This window comes from Eretmochelys imbricata, chromosome 13, assembly GCF_965152235.1.
Source record: "Eretmochelys imbricata isolate rEreImb1 chromosome 13, rEreImb1.hap1, whole genome shotgun sequence".
Classification (NCBI taxonomy): domain Eukaryota; kingdom Metazoa; phylum Chordata; order Testudines; family Cheloniidae; genus Eretmochelys; species Eretmochelys imbricata.
This window is the reverse complement of record NC_135584.1, coordinates 11,139,711-11,163,752: the sequence shown is the minus strand read 5'-3', so window position 1 is coordinate 11,163,752 and position 24,042 is coordinate 11,139,711. Positions and strand designations below refer to the sequence as shown.

Below are 24,042 nucleotides of genomic sequence, written 5' to 3'. Positions count from 1 at the left end.
GCCTGACCCAATGCCCGGTAAAGTCGCTAGGAGTCTTCCCATTGTCTTCAAAGGATTATGGATCAGGGCCCAGATTCCCTGTCACTTTCATGATTGACACCAACAGAATCACTGAAAGCCATGAAAAATCTCCAAAGCCTTAGGCTGGGTGGGTATTCTGTTCCAGACCTATGGTTGCTTTCAGATCCACGTCCCTGTAAGTAAGGACAACAGAATAGGTGCAGTCTAATAGCTCAAGATGACTTCCTGGATGCTTACTGTATTCAGGTAACTATGTTACTGCAGGTGGTTGCCAGTATTTTAACTGGATGATGCGCACTGGAATTTTCTTATGCAGAATTTAATTTTCCAAAGGAGGATAAATAAATTTACTTGGAATGAGGGACATACATTTTCACTAATCTCAGAGAGAATACAGTGATAACTAATATAGAATCTTAGTTAGCATCTACCCCAAACTGATATTTTACCTATCAGGTAATCTTATCTATATCTTCATTGTGTGCTTTAATAGTTTTAAAAGCTTAAAATATTTTTTCCCTGCCCATCTTGTTCTTTTCCATTAGGCAGTCCCTGATCTTTTCTTTTCCTCTGGTGTTTTGAATGGAGTGGATATCAACACAGTCATTTTGTTTGACAACTTCAGCTGACGGAATGCCAGAACATCATGCCAAATATCTTTGCTTCTGTACCAGCCTGACCAACAGTATTAGCACAACTTTGAGACTAGTTTTTGTTGATAGGAAGTCAACAGAGGGAGCACAAATTTAAGGGTTTTTACAAAAATGGCCCCTGGTCCTGCAAACCCTTCAGGAATTAACTTCACCCACATGAAAACATAAAGTTAATAGATGTGCAAGTGTTTGCAGGATTGAGGCTATAGTGACAGGTTTGTTTTTTTTAAAATAACTCTTTGGCATTGACCTTGTAAGTGTCTCTACATAAACATACCTATACCTCCATGAAGCCCCACTGAAGTCTGTGAGGCTCTGCACAGCCTCCTTCCACCTGCAGATTACAGGATGAGAGCCTTAGAGAAACAAATCCCTTTTTGCTAAATGTTGGGGAACTAGTATTTTACAAGAAGAAACACTAAGGCACTAACCTTTATTTTTCAACTGCAAGTGCAGTTCACTTGTTTATGCTTGTTACTGCCTGCTTTGGGTAGGGTATTTTTATTTTTTAAATCTTTTAAAAATAAACCAGAAATGGTTAGCTAGCAAAAGGCATTTACACAAGAGACAGGATGTAGTGCAATGTAGTCTAAAGCTTTAATCCAGCAATCTTACTTTAACCGTCTGAGTAGTCCCATTTACTTTGTGGAATTATTTGCATGCTTAAAATTACACATCTGCCTCTGGTCCCAGGCCTGCAGGGAGATGATTCTGCCCATGCTGAGCTCCTTCCAGGATCAAAGTAGATGGGACAGTTGTGGCAAACGTACAGTTGAGTAACTTTACTCACATAGAACCACCTACATCAAGTAAAGGTCATATGCGTAAGTGTTTTCAGGATGGGCCTTATGTAGTTTAGAAAAGGCTTAAAATTCATCAACAAATGACATGTATAAATGTACATTTAAATACAAAGATGTTCTCTAATAAGTATTTTGTTTATAAAGTGACACCTGTTTCCCCATGAACGGCTTAGTTAAAATGTGTATGGAATAAAGTTTTTAAACTTTAATCAAATAGTTAAACCTCCAATCCTGCAAACATTTAGGCACATACTTAACTTTAAGCATGAATAGTCTTTCCATGAGATTGTTAAATTTAAAGTCATTCAAGTTATGCATGTACCAAATTGTTTGCAGCATCAGGCCTAGAACATTAAAACATGATACTAATGAATAAAATTAAGATAATTTAGTCCTAAATTGGATAAACTAATCAGACTACAATGACTTCAGTGGGCCTGTAGGGTGCAGGAAGCCTTATGTTGTGGTGTTTGCAGGACAGGCACTGAATGCATCCAATGAAGTGAGCTATAGCTCACAAAGGCTTACGCTCAAATAAATTTGTTAGTCTCTAAGGTGCCACAAGTCCTCCTTTTCTTCTTGTGAATACAGACTAACAGGGCTGATACCCTGAAACCTACCCCTAATATGGTGAGTTTAGTGGGGAAATGAAGTAGCTGTTTACACTGCACCACTATAAAGAAATCAGGATGGAGGAAGAAAAGTAAAATATTTTTTCTGAAACTGGCAGAGGCATTTTTAGGAGGTAGAAAGGTATTACTAGGACCAGACAGCAAAGCTCACATATCAAAACTGCTGTGGGTTTTACTGAACACAAGTGCTCAGGACCTTGGTTTTGCATGTCAGACAAACAAGGATGCCCTGTCAAGGGAAATTCCACTGTTCTACGTGTTTGCACTGTTGCTGTAGCCAAGCCACTAAATAAGCAAACTTCTGAACGTGAAGAACAAATGGGGAGCATTTAAAAGGGCGCATAAGAGCGAGCACGCTCGCCTCTGGGACCTGGTGCCTCCCTGGGCGTTTGTTTGAAGAGGGCGCCTCTAGTCAGCAACTCCTGACGTTTGGGTATCATGTGAATGGTTCAGTTCCCATGGTTCAGTGTGTGAGCTTGCTTGCCCCACCCCATCTCTCTCTCCCTTCTCTATAGATCTCAATAAATATCTCCCTCTCTCTCTAAGAGAAATGCAAAAGAGAGAGGAGAAAAAACAAATTAGGGGGAAAACCCGCTAGTGGGGGGCCAGTTTTGCTTGGGGGGGAGACCAAACCGGCTTTTACTTCTCTCTCCCCCCCACCCCTCCCCCTCTCTGCCCCCCACTCCCTCTGTTTGCTGGAAAAGCCAAAGGATTCAGCAGCCTGGAAACCTAATGTGAAAAAGCAGCAGCAGCAGCAAGGAAAAAAAAAAGGGGGGCCTTGGACTGGAAAAACCACCATTAGGGAGGAAGAAGCAGCGGCAGCAGAAGAGGAAAACCCACACTGCTCAGAGAGGAAAAGGGACTTCTTATCCAGCAGGGAGCTGGGGGTTGGATTGACCCCTTTGGGTGCTTCAGCCCTTTGGAGAGGGGGGAGAGGCAAGGAAGAGACATTTCTAGATTCTCTGTGATCAGGATTTGGGGAGGTTTCTCCGTCTGGAGCCTGTGCCTTGGATCTAAGGAGAATTATTTTTTGTGGGGGGGGGGTGGACCTGCAACTGGATTTGTTGTGTGTTTGCTTGTGTGTGTGTGTAGGGGAAACGGGAGGGGGGGATTTTTTTTTTTTTAATCCGAACTAACCGGTGATCCAGCCAGGAGTGCGGAGATCCCCTATTTTTTTTTTTTTTCTCTCGGGAAAGGTGCATTGAGGGGATCGGAGCGGGTCTGGGAGGGAGGGTGAGAAGAAGCAGCAGCTGCTGGGGAGGAGGCCCGGCTGAGCAGCAGCAGCAAAGTCATCGCCATCGGCCCCCCCTTGGCTGGCTCCGCTCTCTCCATGTCTCTGGGCAGCGGCAGCCACAGCAGCGAGTAAAGGGGGGGGAGGAGGAGGAGGAGGAGGAAGAAGGGAGCCCGGGAGAGTGTCTCCCTCCCTTCCCTCCCTCCCCCCAGCAGCCCCAGCCGCCTCCTGCCCCCTTCCCCTGGTCCCCCCTGCCGCCCCCTCCCCAAGATGGGCTGTTTAGGGAACAGCAAGACCGAGGATCAGCGCAACGAGGAGAAGGCGCAGCGAGAAGCCAACAAGAAAATCGAGAAGCAGCTGCAGAAGGACAAGCAGGTCTATAGGGCCACGCACCGGCTGCTCTTACTGGGTAAGGGGGGCCCGGGGGGGAGCAGGTCTGTAGGGCCGCGCACCCGGCTGCTCTTGCTGGGGAGACCGGGGCCTGGGGTGTGTGGGGCCACGCACCCGGCTGCTCTTGCTGGGTGAGGGGGGCCCTGGGGAGACGGGGGCCTGGGGGAGCAGGTCTGTAGGGCCGCGCACCCGGCTGCTCTTGCTGGGTGAGGGGGCTGGGGAGACAGGGCTGGGGTCTGTAGGGCCAAGCACCGGCTGCTCTTCCAGGGGGGCCCTGGGGAGATGGGGGTCTGGGGGAGCAGGTCTGTAGGGCCGCGCACCCGGCTGCTCTTGCTGGGGAGACGGGGGCCTGGGGTGTGTAGGGCCGCGCACCCGGCTGCTCTTGCTGGGTGAGGGGGGCCCTGGGGAGACGGGGGCCTGGGGGAGCAGGTTTGTAGGGCCACGCACCGGCTGCTCTTCCAGGGGGGCCCTGGGGAGACAGGGGCCTGGGGGAGCAGGTCTGTAGGGCCACGCACCGGCTGCTCTTCCAGGGGGGCCCTGGGCAGACAGGGGTCTGGGGGAGCAGGTCTGTAGGGCCACGCACCGGCTGCTCTTCCAGGGGGGCCCTGGGGAGACAGGGGCCTGGGGGAGCAGGTCTGTAGGGCCACGCACCGGCTGCTCTTCCAGGGGGGCCCTGGGGAGACAGGGGCCTGGGGGAGCAGGTCTGTAGGGCCACGCACCAGCTGCTCTTCCTGGGGGTGGGTGGGTGAGGAGACAGAGGCCTGGCCCGGGGGAAGTAGGTGTGTAGGGCCCACTCATTAGCTCGTCTCTTCGGAGTTAGGGGAGAGAGTGGTTGGGAGGAAGGTCTAGGCTACTCTCCCTGGGGAAGGTGGGGTGGCCCTAGGCCAGGAGGAGGGGGGCTGGTGGGAAGTAGGTCTCTAGGGCCCCGCAGTTTCATTGAGTAAAGAGGAAGGCTTGGGGGATCTGGGAGAAACAGGTCAAAAGCACCATCCATTGGGGGAGTCCGTAAGAAGGGTGGTCTGAGTGGAGGTTTCCGAAAGGGGGAGAAGCAGATGAGGGCTCTTGCTGGGTAATGAGGGACTGGAGAAGGCCTTGGGGAAAGGAAAGCACACGGTCCAAGCGGGTCTGTAGGGATGCTCATTGGCTCCTGAGGACCTGACCCTGTGTAAAGGGGTGCGAGGTGCGGGAAAACAGTTGTTTCTGAGAGAGGGAGTTATGGGACGATAAATAGGTCTGGTAAGGGGGTTGGGGACTGGGAAAGATCAGGGTTTGAGCCTAGAGGGAGATGTGGGGGGAAACAGCTGTTCAGAAAGAGCTAGTAAATCTTCAGGGCCTACTCAGGCTCTTCCTAATAGGTGAGGGAGGGAATAGGGTTCAGGGGCACAGGGAGTGGGGTGCTTAAGGGAGGGGGAGGAGTTATTCAGGGATTAGCATGTCTACAGGGCAACTCACTGATCCCACTTACTGTTGGGGAAGGAGGAATTAAATGGGCTTGTTGGGGTGTGGGTGGGGAAGGGAGATCTGGAGGAACTCCCCCTCTTGAAATTGGGGATGGAAACAGGGAAATGCACCTTACAAGCCAGGCTGTGGAGGAGACAGATGGGGAAACGGATTTTTAATGAGGGGGATACTGTGTTGGAAAATAGGATGGGGAAGTGGTTGGAGAAGGGATGTTAATCCTTGACGGGAACAAGGAAAGGGATTGGGTGTGTGTGAATATCTGTGGTGGGGAGGCAGTGAAGTGTAATGTCAGGGTTGTGGTGGGAAACAGGCTGTTTTTCAAAGGGTCATGGACATATACTCTCTCCTCTGTCATGTCAGTTACCATTATTATTATTATTATTTTTGATGCAAATCTAGTTAAATGTTATGTGTTCTGGGGAGCATTTATGGCTTGGTCCTTTATATATATATATATATAATGACTGGGTTATTTGCATGTGTGGTATTTTTGAGCAGATACAATTAGAAATACAGGTTGAGGTTTAAAGGGTGGTGAAGACCCCAAAATTACATTTTTTAATTAATATTTTTATTGTATTGGGGCAGGCATATTGTTCTGAAATGTTTTTAAAATGAGATGTAAGCAAATTCAGTCACTGTAGAGTGTATTGCTCGTGAACGTATTAAGGGTTTCTTTTTGTGTGGAGGAGAGGTTGCCCTAGGTAAAACTGAGTCAGTTCTGTTATGAAATGACATCTTAATTTTTTTTTTTTTTTTTTGGTGGGGTGCAGACTTAGAGTAAAATCTTTAAAGTGCCGATTTACAAGAAGCAAAGAGGTTTGGCATAAATGGAGAAATAACCAGAAGAATTATTGTAGCATCCCCTATGCTTAAGGGTCTATCAGCATTCCCATAGAAGACCCCTCTTTTTAGTACAATTTGGCTTTCAGTCTGGGGGAAATTTCAGCCAGAGATTCAAAAGACTGTTTTATAAATATTCACACAGGAAAATCCTGTCAAATTAGTTTGTTTGTGTAAGTAAGCCACAAGATTTCAAAAAATAGAAGACATTTGGTTGTGATGTGCTTTTTTTGTCTTTGGTAACGGGAAAATGGCTCAGATATCTATAAATGAAAACTTGTAGGCTCTTTATAATAGGTATAAGGCCTCTTCATGGGTTTTTTTTTTTGTTTTTGTTTTTTTAATGTGAATGACCCACATTTAAAACAGTAGCTGTCATGCATTTATGTGAAATCCATAACACACATACCTTAATGGTAAAATGCCTGTATCTGTGTATTATTGTCTTATGCTTATCCACTTCTGTAGAGCACTTGAAATCTATAAATGAGAAACTCTTAAATGCAAAGCATTATAATAACAGTATGTGAGAAAATATTAAGAATAATACAGAGAACCTAAATACATTCCATTTGATGGATCGGTAATACTGTTCTTAGGCTCTAGTCCTGTAAACATACATATAGTTATCTTTACTATCATGAGTAGTCTCCCTGAAATCAGTAGGACTATCGATGATGGTAAAGTTAAGCACGTATGTAAGCGTTCACACTACTGGTGCCTTTATATGTCCCTGTTGCTCCATAAGGAGCTACACATTTTAGGAACGGGCTCATTCAGAGCAATATATAAAGCTTCAACTTGGTCCACTGATGTTCTGTCTGGTCCACAGAAGCCTCTAATTCCATGGCATGTCAATTATACATTTTATACTCTGTTTTTACTCTTAACAAAATAAAACTAGAAAAGGAAATTAAGAAACTGGAAGTTAAAATCTGTCTGAGGCAATCATTAGGAAATTCCGCATTAGAGTTGAAATTCTGTTATTAATTACTCTGTGTGTAAGTATCTCAGCAGATGCAACATTCACTGCAATACACAGGTTATTTCCAGTTGTGGAGGTGACCCAGTTTCTGCTTTAACTGGGAATGTTCATGTTTTTGATTGGTTTTGCTCCCTGTCTTGTCAGATGCCAAGGTTGCTTTTTTTTGGTGGGGGGATATGGTGGTTGCCTACATGCAAAGGTAGGGGCAGAAACTATTCTTAACTGGTGAAAAGGGGAGAAAAGAGGCATAAGGTTTTGGCGTCTGGGCAGCAAAATGTCTAAAGAGGCTTGTTTGGAAGGAGGGCAGGGCTATTAAGGACTTGGGTGGGGGGGGAAAACAGCTTTTATGGCGGAAGACAGAGGTGAGTGTCTCTGTCAGAAAACAAATTTTGAAATATAACTACTAAAATGCAGTTTTGAACGTGAGACTCAAAATGGAGGCTTGTGCTGTCAGTGTGTGCTAGGGAAGGCCTGGCATCCTAGAAACACAAACTGTGCTTCCATGAACCCATCCTGCAAAGGTCTGTGTGCGCTTTCTGTTAGTGAGACCCAGGCTCATGGCAGAGGAAAACAAGCAGCAAAAGGATGCTAGAGAGAGCATCTATGTGTATAATTCACTAGGACAAGGGGGTTTACTCTGCAAAAAATGTCTGTCTGCTTTGCACAGAGAGCCACCGATCTGAACATGTGGATGGCTCAATTGGATTTTGTTGCTGAAGCCCTTTAGTGTGCAGGAGGAGTGGGTACAATGTGCAGACTGGAATGGGAGAAAGGGGGCTTTCTCCACAGCCTAGACTCAGTGTGTAGGGTGGGGGAAAACCAGAAAGGTACTGCTTATAGGAAGCTGACTAAAGTGAAGGGGCTTTCTCTTTAGTTCAGGGTGTGTGTGGGGGTGGGAGAAGACAAGAAAGGCTGCTTACAGGATGCAGACTGGAGAGGGCTTTCTCTGCAACCCATAGAGGGTGTGTGTGTGTGTGTGTGTGTGAGAGAGAGAGAGAGAGAGAGGTTTGGAGCATGTGGAGAGAATAGGGGAGGCTGCTTACAGGATGCAGACTGGGGTAGGAGGAGGGAGCTTTTCTGCAAATGTGTGGGTGGAGGGGTCAGAGGGACTGCTTTCCTCATTCAGATGATAATGTCCGTATCTTGCATATTGAGTGGTTAAGTTTCAGTGTTTGTATGACAGGCACTACATTTAAGGCTCAAAGATTTTGAGGATCTAACTAAAAAATGCTTTTGCATCACATGGGTTTCATTGACTTGACCTTTCTCTCCACCAGAAAGTGGTGACCAAATGAGAAGATTCAAACTTATCAGTTTCTCCCCCCGCCCTCCCAAAATAAAAATAAAAAACCTTAAAGTTGCCCCTGTCTCTTCCTCCAAACCACCAGCCTGCTTTTAACATTGACATTAGAAATAATGGTCGGTAAAATCTTCCAAGTTTGAGCTCTGACACATGACTGGAACTGGGCATTTATTTTTAGCCATGTCTGCAGTTTCCTATGGCAGTTACTTTTTTCTTTCACTTTTCACTCTCGCACTGAGTAATCCAAATTTTTTTGATTTTGCTCCTGAAGAGAAGATTCTTATGTGCCCCTGCATCACTGAAACTGATTTACTTTCATTTTCTAGGTGCTGGTGAATCTGGTAAAAGCACAATAGTCAAACAGATGAGGATCTTACATGTGAATGGATTTAATGCTGAGTAAGTGCATTCATCTTTTTCACTCCATACCTTAGGATGTGTGTACTATTCAATAGTGGTTGCTTTTGTGTTATATCCAGTATATTTCCTTCTTAATGTTATGACTTTGAGAATTTAGTTGTGTATGTTTAGAGGGGAATAATCAACGTTCTTATGTGCAGTTTATCTGGAAGAAGTCGGACACTAGTAATAAATAAGTGACATTGCTATACAATGATTTTATCAAGGCTCTGTGTACCAGACTTGATTAAGACTAAGATTTTTTTTCCACTGCAGTTTCTTTCATAACATGGCTGACACTGATTTACCTCTGCTGTAGCACATTGATTCATGCTGCTGTAAACATTTTCTCGTTAGATTTGAAAGTACAAAACAAATGCAGTTTTCTTTATTTCGAACATGGAGCTTATGTTTCAATATCTTTATTATATACTCTGGTTTGTGAGGTATTGGGATTCTGGGTTGGAATTTCTTTTCTCTTCCTGTGTTTGCTGTTTGACTACAGTGATGGTGTATTAAATGTTGCTTAAAGCTTTCTGTGTTTACAGTTATTTATATCTGTTATACTATTTGGCAGTATTGATGGGGAAAGTGTTAGGCATAAAAAGTCATTCTTATCAATAGTTTAGTTTTTAACTTTACATATAGTTAAAACAACTTTTCAGCTTTATTTCAACGCTATAGCAAGTTGTTGATGATGATAATAATAATAATAATTAATAATTAATTAGACTTCTTTACCATTAACTGGACAAAAAACCCCTGGAACCGTATTTTTTGGTCGAAAGGTTTTTGTTTTCTAATTTTTCACTTAATTCTATTGAGGGGAGATAACGATTCCTCCTGGCTTTTGTTTATGCTTTCTCTGCTTGAGAAAGGTGTGTGCTCTTAGAATTACAACAATTTCAACTTGATTTCTGGGCATTGGAATTTCAAAGCCCAGCATCTTTTTGTTAGATTGTTTTGTATCCACATTATACTTTTTTCAAAGATAATATATTTTTCAATTGTGTGATATTTTGACTTTCAGACATCATCATTTAGTATGTGAATCGTCTGTCTCAGAGGATTAGTTAGTTTTTCAGTAGATAATTCTTCAGGAAGAATGTCTGAGCTAAACATCCAGCCAAAGAACCTGGACAATACTTCCTCGTAATCCCCAAACACTAGTTCAGCATAAGGTACGCATTCTCTTGAAAGAAAGTTTAGACTGTCTGACAATAAATAACATTCTACACTATGACCTTTTAGCTGCTATTTGTAAAGAATATTTTCTCTTTGCCCAAGGCAACATTCTCTGTCTAGGGCCCAATCCTGCAAAATCTTACTCATGCGAGTAATCTTTATTAATTTAATTTGGCTAGTCAGGTGGGTGGAGGGTTGTAGGATTTGACCCTGACATAGGATCAGATGCTGAGAATTGCTAAGCATCTGCAATACTCAGCATTTGTAACTCCCATTGACGTTAATGGGTATCTTTCAGAAATTGGCCCATAAAACCGACACATTAAATCTAGTAAAGATATTAATGGTTGCAGATGTGATGTTGCTCGTGAGTAATGAGTGACACATTCCCTCTATCACTAATAGGTGTTGGGACGTTTAGTTACATGGAAACCACAGTAGAGAAGCATACAGAATGTGGGAAAGGCATGTCATGTGGCATCTAAGTTTTTTAATTGCTCCCCGAAGAATAAATAAATCATAACTTACCCTTCAAATGTTAGGGGAAAGGTATGTTTAAGAATGGTGAGGACCTTGCAGATTTTACACTATTTGTATTTTTCTTAAAGTGAGTCAATTGCTCCCTGCACCGTTCCTTCTTTCTTGCCCATCCCCCTGCAGCCTACCCACTTGATTCGCTGCCAGATTTTCAATATATAAGAAGTAGGGATTTAGTTTTCTGGTCTGGTAAATTTAACTTTTTTTTTTTGTTTATCATACTAATCCCATTAGAAAAAGTCAAGGATAAACTCAGTCACATATACAACAACAAAATAAATGGATGTGATGAATGACTTGTGGAACTCATTGCCTTGGGATGTAGTGGTGATCAAAAGTATAACTGGGTTCAAAAAAGAACTGGATAAGTTTGTGGATGTCAGGTCCATCAATGGCTATTAGCCAAGATGGCCAGGGATGCAATCCCATGCTTGGTGCAACCCTAAACCTCGGGCAGCCTGGAGTAGAAGATGGGCTGGATGGCTCCAACTGCCCTGTTTTATACATTCCCCCTGAAGCTCTGGTACTGGCCACCATTGGAGACAGGATATTGGGTTGGGTGGACCTTTGGTCTCACCCAGTTTGGCTTATATTCTTATGGTAGGTTGTTTGTAAATGCTGTAATACACTGTAAGTGAGGAGTTATTCATTAGTGTAAATTATCCTTTGGAATGCCTTCAGCTGTCTACCATGTATGTGGTTTTAAATCTTGAGCAGTGATGCAGGTTAACTGTGTGGCTTAAAAGAAATCTAGGTTGGTTGTACTGTTGAAAGCTTGGATGTCCTTGATTTGGTCACCTCTGTGATCATGTGTGTTACAAGCAGAAAGAAAGTACATCTTGTAAAAGACACGTAATGTGCTTTCAAAATAAATGAAGTAGGTATCTTGGTGGTGCAAGTTTTTTTCTTTGTTGGTCAGATATTTTTAAATTCTGCTAATTAAACTTCCAGTGCTAGTTTACTGCAGCAATTTTTGTATTCTGCCTTTATTCTATATTTGTGGGTTTCAATCTGTGGTCCACAGACCCGTGAGGGTCCACAGGCTGTCGAAGGTTTCCAAAAGGGTCTGCACCTCCATTTGCAATGTTTTAGGGGTCCGCAAATTAAAAAAAGTTGAAAACCACTATTTTATATCAAAAGCAATTGTATCTGAGCATTCAGCTAAACTTGGCCTTGAGTCCTATGTGTAGCATTTAACTAGGTGAAATCTTTTTATTTATACATACAGACCAAACTATAAAATTGTCCTTGTGGGATTCAAATTCTTGATTGTTTTAGCTAATTAGTTATTTGAGGAACGGCGAGGGTTTTCCAAGTAATTAAGATGTTTAATTGTTATCTGCATTGAGGTGAATTTGCGGGTGGTTAAAGTTTTTTAGCTGGGTAACTACAGCAAAGACTGCTTCAGAAAATCAAACATAGGTCTTATAAATTATATCCTGGTTGTGAACAGAAAGAAATGTCTGTCTTCCTTATGAGAGGGAGATAAAGCGTTGTGGTATGGATGAACAACTTCTGTGATATTGGAGAAGCAGGACATGGTCTATAATAGAAATATATCTAGGGTGGGATTTTCAGAAGTGCTTTGCATTAGCGTAAGTGCTTGCAATTCTTATAGAAGGTATTGAATTGGTAACACTGTGGACTGACTTATTCACACAGCAGTTACAGCGTAGGCACTGGGAGTACAAGCTTCCCTATGCTGTCTTTTCGCTGTGCCTCATCCTTGACTAGGAGAAGCCATCTTTAAAGATAGTTCAGACACCATCCCAACCAAATCCTTTGTGCCTCCACAAGACTGCCAACAATGGGGCCCCTTGTGATGTAGTAAGGGTTTAAATTCGGCACGTAATAGCAGGAAGCCTGTGACTTCCCTTCCCTCCCTCCTTAATATTTTGAAACTGTATTTTCATAAGAATACTGAAAAGGAGCAGGTCTGTGCTGCTGCATGTTGCATTTTTCCAGCAACTGGTAATAAAGTGAAACTGATATGATCCTTTTCTCTTTGACTTTGCTCCTCCTTTGGAAGTATTGTGTGCAGGTTTCAATATACCAGCCTCAATGAAACAAGAGGGAGCAAACTGAATGGAGAAGATGACAAGGGCAGACACAAGGAGGGGTTGATTTAGGGGTTAAAAAAATGGTGTTTTTGTGACAGCTTAGGTTGACCGGCTCTGGAGGGAGGGTCACTGTCGTGTGTGGCTTCAGAAAGGGAGGAATAAACAGGGAATGGGTAATCTGGAAAAGCCTTATTAAAAAAGAGGAGAGGTTGAAATAGTTCAACAGAAATGAAACAATGCTGGAAATCAGGTGTTGAAAAAGAGACACAGGAAATCAACTGGGAAAAGTGACAAATAAGGGAAAGATGGCTTTCTAGTTAGTAGACTTGGATTGCATTTCTGGTTCAGTCTTATTGCAAGACCGTGAATAGATCAAGTAGCTTCTCTGTGCCTCAGTTTTCCCATAATACTTAAATATCTCATGCTTAGTTTACTAATATTTTAAAGCACTTTATGTAAAGCTTGATAGAAATGCAAATTATTTATTAAAGATAATAGGAGAAACTGGCCTAGTGAACAGGGGAACAGTAGATACGATGTATTTTGATTTTTAGTAGAGCTTTTGACACAGCCCCACATGACAGTCTCATAAGCAAACTAGGGAAATGTGGTCTCAATTAAATTTATGATAAGGTGGGTACACAGCTGATTGGAAAACCATACTCAAGAAGTAGTTGTTAGTGGTTCATTGTCAAACTGGGAGAACATATTTAGTGGTGTCCCACTGGGGTCTGCCTTGTCTCTGGTATTGGTACCATTCAACATTTTCATTAACAACTGAGATAACGGAGTGGAGAGTGTGCTTATAAAATTTGCAGATGACACCAACTGGAAGGGGTTGCAAGCACTTTGGAGGACAGGATTGGAGGTGTTTGAAAAAGGACAGTGATCAGTTGTTCTCAGTGTCCACTGGAGTAGGACAAAAGTAATGGGCTTAATCTGCAGCAAGATAGATTTAGGTTAGATATTAGGAAAACTTCTCAACTATTCCAGAGCTTAACTATCCGTATAAGCTTCCAAGGAAGGTGGAGGATTTGCTGTCATTGGAGGTTTTTTTAGAACATTAGACAAACACCTGTCAGAGATGGTCTAGGTATACTTGGTCCCGCCTCAGTACAGGGGGCTGAACTAGCATACCTTTCAAAGTCCTTTCCAGCAATGCATTTCTATGAATCTGATTCTGTGATCAGAATTCAAAATAAAGTTGACAAATTGGAGAATTGGTCTGAAATCAACAAGATGATATTCAGTAAAGACAAGGACAAGGTACTACACTTAAGAAGGAAAAATCAAATTCACAAATACAAAATGGGGAATAACTGGTTAGGCAGTCGTAGTGCTGTATAGGATCTGGGGGTTGTAGTGAACTAGAAATTGAATATGAGTCAACAATGTGATGCACTAGCAAAAGAGGTTAATATTCTGGGGTGTATTAACAGGAATGTAGAGATATTGTCTGATACACAATTTAATCCCTGTTTGTACACTGGTCCACTAGACCTCAATTATTTTGCAAAAGCCAGTGAATGACAGAGTGAAAAACTGTGTGGTCACTGTCAATCCAGACTAAATTCAAACAAGTGACCTTACAAGTATATTGGTCCACAATACCTATTCCCCTCAACCATCCAGTTCCCCAGCATATGCAATCTTTAACTCATTCTCCAAACCTATCCTTTGAAATGCATTTTTGAACAGTTGATATCTAAAAATTATTGAGCTTTTGGGTTTTGTCTTCTAAATGTTGGTCTTGGTTTATTTTGCAATTTAAAAAAATCAATCGTTAAGACAAAGGGAAAGAATATAACAATTCTAATTAAGTCATTTAGAAGGAAGAGGAAAATCTTCCGTATAGATAGGATATTACACATACAAACGTTGTTCCTGTGTCTTCACTATTTGTTTCAGACAATCATTTTTTCAGAATGGTTTTGTCAGTGCATTAGCAGGAAACATAAAGTGACTTTAGCAGATTCCTTCCCATTAACAACAGAAACAAGTTTTTCTGGTGGTCAAGTAAAACTCACAAGTTGTTTGAGCCACTTAGGTGTAATAGCCTGCAAATTCTGTGTTTGAACCTGTGGGGTTTTCTTGAAGAATCTTCAAAACTCCCTTTCCCACTGAACAGCTAGTCATGAATTTTGATGGGGGGGGTCTGTGTTGTGGAATGTGAGATAAAGGGTGAATCAATAGGGGAGGAAGAATTTATTTCAGTTTATTGTATTATAAATCTTTCATTAAAAATAAATGTGGCTGTCTTTTGATGAGGCTACTTATATAATAATCTGGCAGCGTGTCAGTTGAGTAGATATTGTGATTAAAATTTGGTCCTGCATGTGTCTTGCGATGGATGCAACACTGTTTATAAAAGCTAAACATTGTCTTCTCCGATTTTTTCAGTCTGATGGAAGACAATTATATCTGATGAAATAAAAAACTTGGTTGTTAGGAACCTGAATGTTGTGTTAAGGAGATTTTCTTTTTAAATATTATGGAAAACATTTTAATTTTGGGGGGTGGGGTAATCACCCTTTTAAAGAGACAGCAAAACCCAGTCTTGTCTCTTCAGCCTTGTCTACCCTGTCAAGTTTCTACACAGTAAAGCAGCTTTCTGCAGTATAACTCCCGAGGTGTACCCACTGCCAAGCCACTTAGTGCACAGAACCACCCTGACGAGAGGCGTACAGCTTTCTGCGTCGGAGCTACAGCGCCATGGTGCCAGTGTAGACACCCTGGTCCATTACAGCCCTGCGATTGGCCTCCAGGAGGTGTCCCACAATGCCTGTTCTCGCCTCTCTGGTCATTGGTTTGAACTCTACTGCCCTGCCCTGCCCTCAGGTGACCAACTGTCAGCCCCACCCCTTAAATTCCTTGTGAATTTTGAAAGTCCCCTTCCTGTTTGCTTGGTGACATGTGCAGTGGTCACAGCGCATCTTTCCAGGTGACCATGCCTGCTCCACGCATCAGATGATTCCCCGCTTGGAGCAATGCCGAGCTGCTCATCAGCATTTGGGGAGAGGAGTTCCAGTTCCAGCTGCACTCCAGCCGTAGGAATTATGATACCTACGGACAGATTTCACGATGCGTGCCAGAAAGGGGCCATGACCGGGACACGTTGCAGTGCAGGGTCAAAGTGAGGGCGCTGCGGAAAGACTACCACAAGGTGTGGGAGGCAGACTGCCGCTCCGGTGCTGCACCCATGAGCTGCCCGTTCTACGAAGAGCTGGATGCAATATTTGGTGGCAACTCTACCTCCACTGTGAAGGCCGCTGTGGATGCTTCAGTGGCTCGCGTGCCAGTTGAGAGTGGACTGAGCCAGGAGGAGGAAATCTTGGTCGGGGAGGGGGACCCAGAGGCAGAGGATGACTCGGAGCTCAGAGATGCATGCAGCCAGGAGCTCTTCTCTACCCTGGAGGAGGCTAGCCAGTCACAGCTGTTGGAGCTTGGTGGGGTGCAAACAGGAGAGGAGGTCCCTGGTAAGTAGCTTTGATTTTGGGAATCACTGAAGTAAGTTGTTGGGGGCAGGAGAGTTGCAGAAAGCAGGCTTTTGTCTGTATGATGCGCATACCACCACATGCCTAGTCTGAATGGCGGAACAAGGTGTTGATTGACTCCCTCACTTCATGGGAATCTCCCTCAGATCTCCATGAAGCTCTCATGGAGATACTGGGAAATCCACTGCCACAGGTTCTTTGGCAGAGCTGCTTTGTTTCTTTCCCCATTGAGGGTAACTTTCCTGCGCCACTGTGCCGTCACTGGGGGGAGACCATTTCCGCACCCAGGCGAGCTGCATAAGGGCCAGGGCAGAAGCCGCAGTCTTGGAGAAGACCCTCCCTTGATTCCCTGCTCACCTCAGCAGCAAGATATCTTCCATAATAATCACAGCCTGTGGAAAATGTGGGGACAGTAATGATTATAAGGACTACCCCCCTACAGTTCTGGCTGTCTCCAAGAGCCACATACCCTGTGTACAGTATGGTCCTGGAACAATGATTTCCCCTGCCCCTGCGGTTACTCACCATTATGGGAGTCTTGTGGCTCGTGTGTTCTTACCAGCCAGTTAGTGACAGGTATGTGAATAGTGGCTGTGTTTTAAATCAATGAGTCAGTGGTCCGTGTGTTGCAAACAATACTGCTTCTGTAAAATGTTGCATTTTTGGCTTCACAGATGCGATCTTGGGAGCCCAGCCTCCTTCTTTGTTATCACCGGCTGAACAGCTGCGCAGAATTAGAAAGGGGCCACGAAGAACTGAAGAAGACTTTCTGCACTCTGAGGCCGAAAAACAAGAACTGAAGGAGTTGCAGGACAGCAAGAAGAGGGACCGAAAGAAGAATGCGGTGTGCCAGAATGAAACCAGGGAGCGGTTTTTAAAAGTAATGGAGCGCCAAGCGGACACACTCCAGGTGCTACAAGCACTACAAACTGAGCTGCTCTGCCCCTGCCCTCCCCTGCAGCTGCTGTCGCAAAACTCTTTCCCATGCGCCCCCTAGACACCTCCAGCACACTCTTATCAACCTCCTGGCTCCAGTCTGTATCCGTTGCATTCCACTCCTGCCCCATCACTGTCCAGCACTGCGGACTCCCACTACACTCAACACCCGTCCCTCTGCAGTCTAGTCCTGCTGAAGTACAGTACCCACTGCACTGTACTCCAAAGGATAAGGTTGCATATGATACCTGGACATACACAAATCTTTAACTGTCCTGTGCCCCACCTCCTCCTGGGACCCTCCCCTTCCCAAACCCCCATAGTGCTGATGTGTTTTTTTTGGTTGTCTCTCTCCTCCGGTTGTTGTTTTTTAATAAAATAATTGTTTTGGTTTGAAAGCAATCTATTCCATTAATTGAAATCAAACAGAGCCCTGCGAAGCAACAGACAATTTTCTTAAAGCTTCATAGTGCATTGTCTGCGCCAATCACAAATACCTCCTAGCATTACAAGCACTGGACTCCTGAGCATAGCAATAAATATTAGCGGATTTCAGCTTCAGATTGCTGCCTCAAGGCAGCCCTGATCCTTGTGGCTCCACTCTGCGCCCCTCTAATAGCCCTGGTCTCTGGCTTTTCATATTCAGCCTCCAGGCACTGAGCCTCAGCAGTCCAGCCCTGAGTGAAGCTTTCACCCTTCGCTTCACAAATATTATGTAGCATACAGCATGCGGCTATAAGCATAGGAATATTGTCATTGGCCATGTCCAGCCTCCCATATAGGCAGCACTAGCGGGCCTTTAAACGGCCAAAAGCACATTCAGCAGTCTGTCTGCACTTGCTCAGCCTGTTGTTGAACCGCTCTTTGTTGTGTCAAGGTGCCCTGTGTATGGCTTTATAAGCCATGGCATTAATTTCCCCTACGTTGATCTGCTGGTCTGGGAAGAAAGTCCCTGCTTGCAGCTTCCTGAACAGGCCAGTGTTCCAAAACACGTGCATCATGCATCTTTCTGGACCAGCCTGCGTTAGTGTTCATGAAATGCCCATGGTGATCCACAAGCGCCTGGAGACCCATAGAGAAATACCCCTTCTGATTAATGTACTGGGTGGCTAGGTGGTCTGGTGCCAGAATTGGAATATGCATACCATCTATCGCCCCTCTGCAGTTACGGAAGCCCATTTGTGCAAAGCCATCCACAATGTCACGCACGTTGCCCAGAGCCATGGTCTTTTGGAGCAGGATGTGAATAATGGCCCTGCAGACTTCCATCAACACGGGTCCAATGATCGACTTTCCCAAGCCAAACTGGTTAGCAACCGATCAGTAGCAGTCTGGAGTAGCCAGTTTCCCCAGTGCAATTGCCATGCGCTTCTCCAACGACAGGGCAGCTCTCATTCTCGTGTCCTTGCGCTGCAGGATTGGGTGAACTCATCAGACAGTCCCATGAATGTGTCGTTCCTCATCCGAAAGTTCTGCAGCCACTGCTTCTCATCCCAGACATGCATGATGATGTGATCCAACCACTCAGTGCTTGTTTCCCGAGCCCAAAAGCAGCATTCCACTGTGGTCAGCACCTCCGTGAATGCCACAGGCAATCTCATGTCTATAGCTACTACGTGTGGCGATCAATGTTGAACTCCTTCTTGCCTTTGTAGTTTAAGGAATAACTCCACTGCCACTCGTGATGTGTTAGTGAGAGCGAGCAGCATATTGGTCAACAGTGCAGGATCCATTCCTGCAGACTGAAGAGGCCGAGCGCGCAGTGCACAAACCGTTGAAAGAGGGCGCCAAATGCGGACAGAAGCACAGGGGTTGCTGGGATGCGAAGCAATGCATCATGGAGCATTGGGGCAGGATACCCGGCGACCCCTTCTGCCTTCCCACAACTCTTGGTAGCAGAAGAGGAAGAAATGTTCTGTGGGATAGCTGCCCAGAGTGCACCGCTCTGAATACCACTGCAAATGCCACAAGTGTGAACATGCTATTGCGCAGGCAGCTGACAGTGTGAACAAACAACAGCGGTTTCCCTTCAGCACTCTCGGAGTGTCGCTGTAACTGCCAGCGATGTAACTCTGCCAGTGTAGATGTACGCTTCATCTTTCTTGGTGGAGATCCTGAAGATCATTTAGCCTTTGAGTTGCAATCTGAGCTGGGCAGTTGTTCATGTCATTGCCTTTAGGCTTTGACTTCCAAATCAACTGTCTCTTTCATATTCTTAGAAAGTTAGCATTGAAAGCAGCTGCTGTGTGGCTCTTGAATTCTGAGTTGGAGGGAGACTTCTTTCGAAAAGACTACACATGCTGGACAGGAGAATCTCCTTGTAGGAGAAGTGTATGATCCATATGCCAAGACTATCCTTCTGAAAGTGCTAATACTTCATAGCGTCTGCCTTGTGCATCACTTAATTTGGTCTACAAACACTAATGTCCTCTGGAAATGAACATAAGTCTCTAAGGGCTGGATCCAAAGCCCACTAAAATCAATGGAAGAACTCCTCCTATTCATTGACTGCCGTGGGCTTTGAATCAGGCCCTAAGAATATATTGTCAAATACACTGAACTGAATTTTTTTTGTTTGTAGTCACTTAAAATACAATAACATGCAGACAGCTGACACACAAACATTTGAATGTTCCTTAAAAACGGAGAGTCCTGTCTATTTCTATCAGAATCATGCTGCTATGTAAAGGCTTTAGTTTTAAAGGACACTGTCGAAGAGAAGATTCAGACTTTGTTTTTTTAAAGATATATTGCTTGAAAGAATGTTTTATTTGCAAATTGATTGTCTTGGTGATTCATTCTCCCTCAGAAAATTTGCTAGATTTTGGTTGCATATGAAAGAATAACAGCGTTTTCGATGGCAGACTATGCAGATTTATTTATTTTGGGGGGGGGGGGAGAACTGAGAGTCCTTCTGGTATAACAGTAGTCACTCTGCCAGTTAATATTGTCACAAGTAAAGAACTGTTTGTCTCTTGAATTATTGTTCCTGGCCTTGTAACTCGATATTTGTGCTTGTATTCAAATGTTGCAATTTTCTGATAAACTGCAATGGTAATCTCTTCCTTTTAAACTATATTTACATATGTCACAAGCAGCTTGATTTATTAAGTCTTTATTGCATATTAGGAGGACTGTACAAAAATATAGCATTTGCTGTCACTTCAGTTTTGAAGTTTAAATTTCACTAAAGCTTATTAAATATGCATAGGGAGTTTTCAATCTAGTACAGAGCTTTAGTGTTAGAGTTCTAGAGGGCGTTGAGGGCAATGATTATGATTACAAATAGTGGAAGAAGCATGACTGATGTCATCTGAGAAACAAAAAGGAAAAATAAAACAGTCCTTTAAAGATTAATGTCTGCTGAAAATAAATTGCAAACTAGTCCAGAATTGACTTTGTGTGTGTCTTTTTTGTTTTTTGTTAATTACTTATTGCCAACGGTTAAAACTAAAACAAACGTCTGTGGTCTGTATCTCATGACTTTCCAAGGATCTCTCCTTTTCCTTCCCTCATATCAAAAAATCACCTACAGCTGCAGTAAAAATGTTGCTAATTCAAAACATGTTTTTGAACACTTTGAGAATGATTGGAGCGAAAATACTCAGAAAAATATCGGGGTCTAAAGGGGATGTAACATTATTTCTCAAAATTATCTGTCCCCCTGTCCATAATTTCCGACAGTAAATTTTTGCCATGTAACTGTAGAGCAGAATATTGTCATCTTCCTAATCTGTTGCACGGCGACAATCTAAAGCTGTATCATCAAATATTGCTACAAAACACAGAGCTAAAGAGTCACTGGTCATACAGGTGTTCCATGTAATTTCCTCATATCCCAAACTCTATCCTGAAGAAATTTCAGCATGTCTTGCTTCCTCCTACCAGCCTCTTATAGTTCCCTCAAGAATTTGACCAACATGCTGCTTGTTATATTCCTTCTGTTGCACAGAGTCTGTGCCCAGTTTCAATTCATCTCATCAGCATCTTACCATGAATGTTCTTAGCTTTGTATTTGTCCAGACCCTTTTAAATGGGCAGACCATGGGGTAATTTGATTCTCACTCTCTCTCCCACAAATGTTTTCCCAGTTAAAATTGCTGTTTTCTTGACATTTTCCTATTGGGGAAAAATGAATACTTTTGTTCATGGACAGAGCCTTCCTGAGCTTTCCAGCCTCGTGGAGTGTTGCATTTTTACTTTTAAAACCATACGTTCAGATTTTTATAACCCTTTGAGTCTCTCCATGTTTCAGCAGAAACTCCATTTTCTCTATGTCCTTAATCAAGCATAGAATTTCAGCTAGAATTTTCCCAGGAGGAAATCTGTTTCTCAAATTCCAGTGAGCTGATCCTGTCAAAGATGCTTTATTCATCAATACAATCTCTTTACTGTATGCTCCTTCAAACTAAATATCTGAATGACTTGGCTTCTTGCACTGGTTGCTGTGTTTTGTACACAATGAGTTTCAAACTTGAGGGTGAAGATGTGATTGTATTATACCATTTTTGTTGGTCTTTAGGGTGGATTCAGTGTTGATGATGACGAGGGACTAAATTGCTATAAGGCTCACCAAGATGTTGATTTCAATTTTTTGCATCCTTTCAGGATTTCTCGAAGATTGTGGCAAGCATAATTTAATGCTTTGGGGTCAAATATGCAGCTTAGCCTGCTGAGATTAATCTCCATCTTTATTTTTAGACATGTCTTGCCTTTATATGTTAGGGGAACATCATAACATAAGAATAAAGAAAAGGAGTACTTGTGGCACCTTAGAGACTAACTAATTTATTTGAGCATGAGCTTTCATGAGCTACAGCTCACTTCAGCGATGAAGTGAGCTGTAGCTCATGAAAGCTCATGCTCAAATAAATTTGTTAGTCTCTAAGGTGCCACAAGTACTCCTTTTCTTTTTGCGAATACAGACTAACACGGCTGTTACTCTGAAACATAAGAATAGCCATCCTGGGTTAGAACAGTGTTCCGTCTAGCCCAGTATTCTGTCTTCCAGCGGTGATCAATTGCCGGTGCTTCTGCGGGAATGAACAGAACAGGGCAATTATCACATGGTCCATCCCCTGGCGTTAGGGTGACCAGATATCCCTATTTTATAGGGACAGTCCCAATTTTTGGGTCTTTTACTTATATAGGCTCCTATTACCTCCCACCCCCGTCCCGATTTTTCACATTAATTGGGTGCTCTTTTCAGTTGGCCTAGTTATTTACAGTCAGAAGTACTTATAGGTACATTTTTGGTAGCCACTGGACAAAATTCTCTACTTTTTGAACAAGATAATTGTGGCATATCTTGACCAGGTATTCTGCTTTGTGTAAGATGTTCTTGCATTAGGATTGTGACCGGATGGATTAGTTACCTCTTTGTTTACTGTATTCTCCAGAGGATTATTAAATAAGTCACTGTGTTCGCTTGTATTTTTAGTTGAGGCACGAGAAAATAATCATCTGTCCCTGCTGCACCTTTGAAGACTCCCAAGAGCACTGAGCTAATGGAACAGTGGAGGTGTGGAATACTTCCTTCTGAGGCTTCAGGTGCTCTCAGGAGACATCACATTTAACCCTGAATAGCAACCTAATAGCTAGCTAAGGGATTTTCCATACAATTTATTCTTATGAGTTTGTCACTGTCTTTTTAACTATTGTGATTCAAATACTGTCCCTAGATACAAGTTCCACACCCCCACATGCACACGCATACACTTTAATGTTGTACTCCAGCTGTTAATAGATTATTTTGATTCTAAATAGAATTTTTTAGCAAATGTTTAGATTCAATAGAAAACATTCGTGTAGAACGTTGTGGTTTTGATTGCACTAGGCTGCTTTCCTAGGTTCGCATCTGGGACGATGGTCTACCCTTATCTCTCTTGGTATTTTATTTTCCCTTGGTTTTTTTATAGACTGTCTAATGGGACACTTCCATACATGATGTAAGTTCAGCAAACTGTGCGTATATCTATTTTTTTAACCTTGATTTAAGTAGTTTAAAAATTTGATTTACCATGTCATTACTGTGGAAAAATGAGACTACTTAATTCATTTTATGAATTAATTTAATTGCATCAAGTGATTGGTAGAACAACTTCGATATTTGTATTCTAGCTAAACTCTTTACGGCCATTTTACGGAAAGACCCAAATATATATCTAGTATGTAATAATATTGTTAAAATATAAGCAAAACTCTCTCAATGTAAAGACATCGGTCTCAGAATATCAGCTAATTAAAAAATACTTATATAATTTTTGTACTTTTTGTTTTCTGCATCTGTAAAGTGAATACATACTAGTAGTATAGCATCTGTAAGGTTCTCAAAGCACTTTATAATGCTAAGTAAGTGTTAACCTCTTTGCGCTTCTGTTTTCTTACCTGTAAAATGAGGATAAGTGAATTACTCAAGGTCACACAGTAGGTTGGTGGAAGAGCTGGGAATAGAATTCATGGGCCAGTTCTGCTCTGCGCTATGTAAGTTCAGAGTTACTTATGGAGTTGTAACAGAATAGTACTTGGCTCTGGGTCCATTGTGTCCTCTAGACATCCTGTCCCCTTTATCTATTTTGTGCAACAGGAGAGTATTTTTAAGGTTTGAAAAAACATCCCGATAGGTCAGTGTCCGTTTAGGTGCACTGTTTCCTATGTCTTGTGCTTCACTTGCTGCAAGAAACGTTAAGTATATTGCTCAACCTTGTGGAGGTTCTGATTTATGGGAATAACTCTCATGTTAGTAATTTTTGGTTGAATGGTCAGTAATTGAATTAGATCGACAAAAATTTGTTTTTCAATTATTTCTAAGAGTTGTTTGTATTTTCAGAATTTGGGGTAGGAAAGGCTAAAGCTTCACTAGACAATTCTGAGTGTAACAAAATAGTTTGTGAGAAAAATTGATAACTTTTGTTTTTAAAAGTAAAACTGATGAGTTGTAGGACACAACCATTTTGGATGCCTGACTCAAAGAAAGAAACTTGGTTCGGAATAGGCAGAACCATCAAGGAAAAATATGTACCACAAACATTACAAAAAAATTATATTAAAAGAACATTGTTAATGTTGCAAAGTCAAGCAGTCAAAACTTAGTAACTTCCAGAAGTTGC

The 24,042-nt window shown here is 42.8% G+C and overlaps 1 protein-coding gene across 1 annotated transcript in view; it reads left to right on the top strand.

Annotated features, from left to right (window-relative positions):
* The first annotated feature begins 2,840 nt into the window (after window positions 1-2,840).
* GNAS (GNAS complex locus) overlaps window positions 2,841-24,042 on the top strand; it is a 151,948-nt gene continuing 130,746 nt past the window's right edge. The window contains exons 1-2 of the mRNA XM_077831862.1: window positions 2,841-3,749; window positions 8,649-8,721. Coding sequence (XP_077687988.1) covers window positions 3,611-3,749; window positions 8,649-8,721 — 212 coding nt within the window. The 5' untranslated portion in view covers window positions 2,841-3,610. The remainder of the gene's footprint in view (window positions 3,750-8,648; window positions 8,722-24,042) is intronic.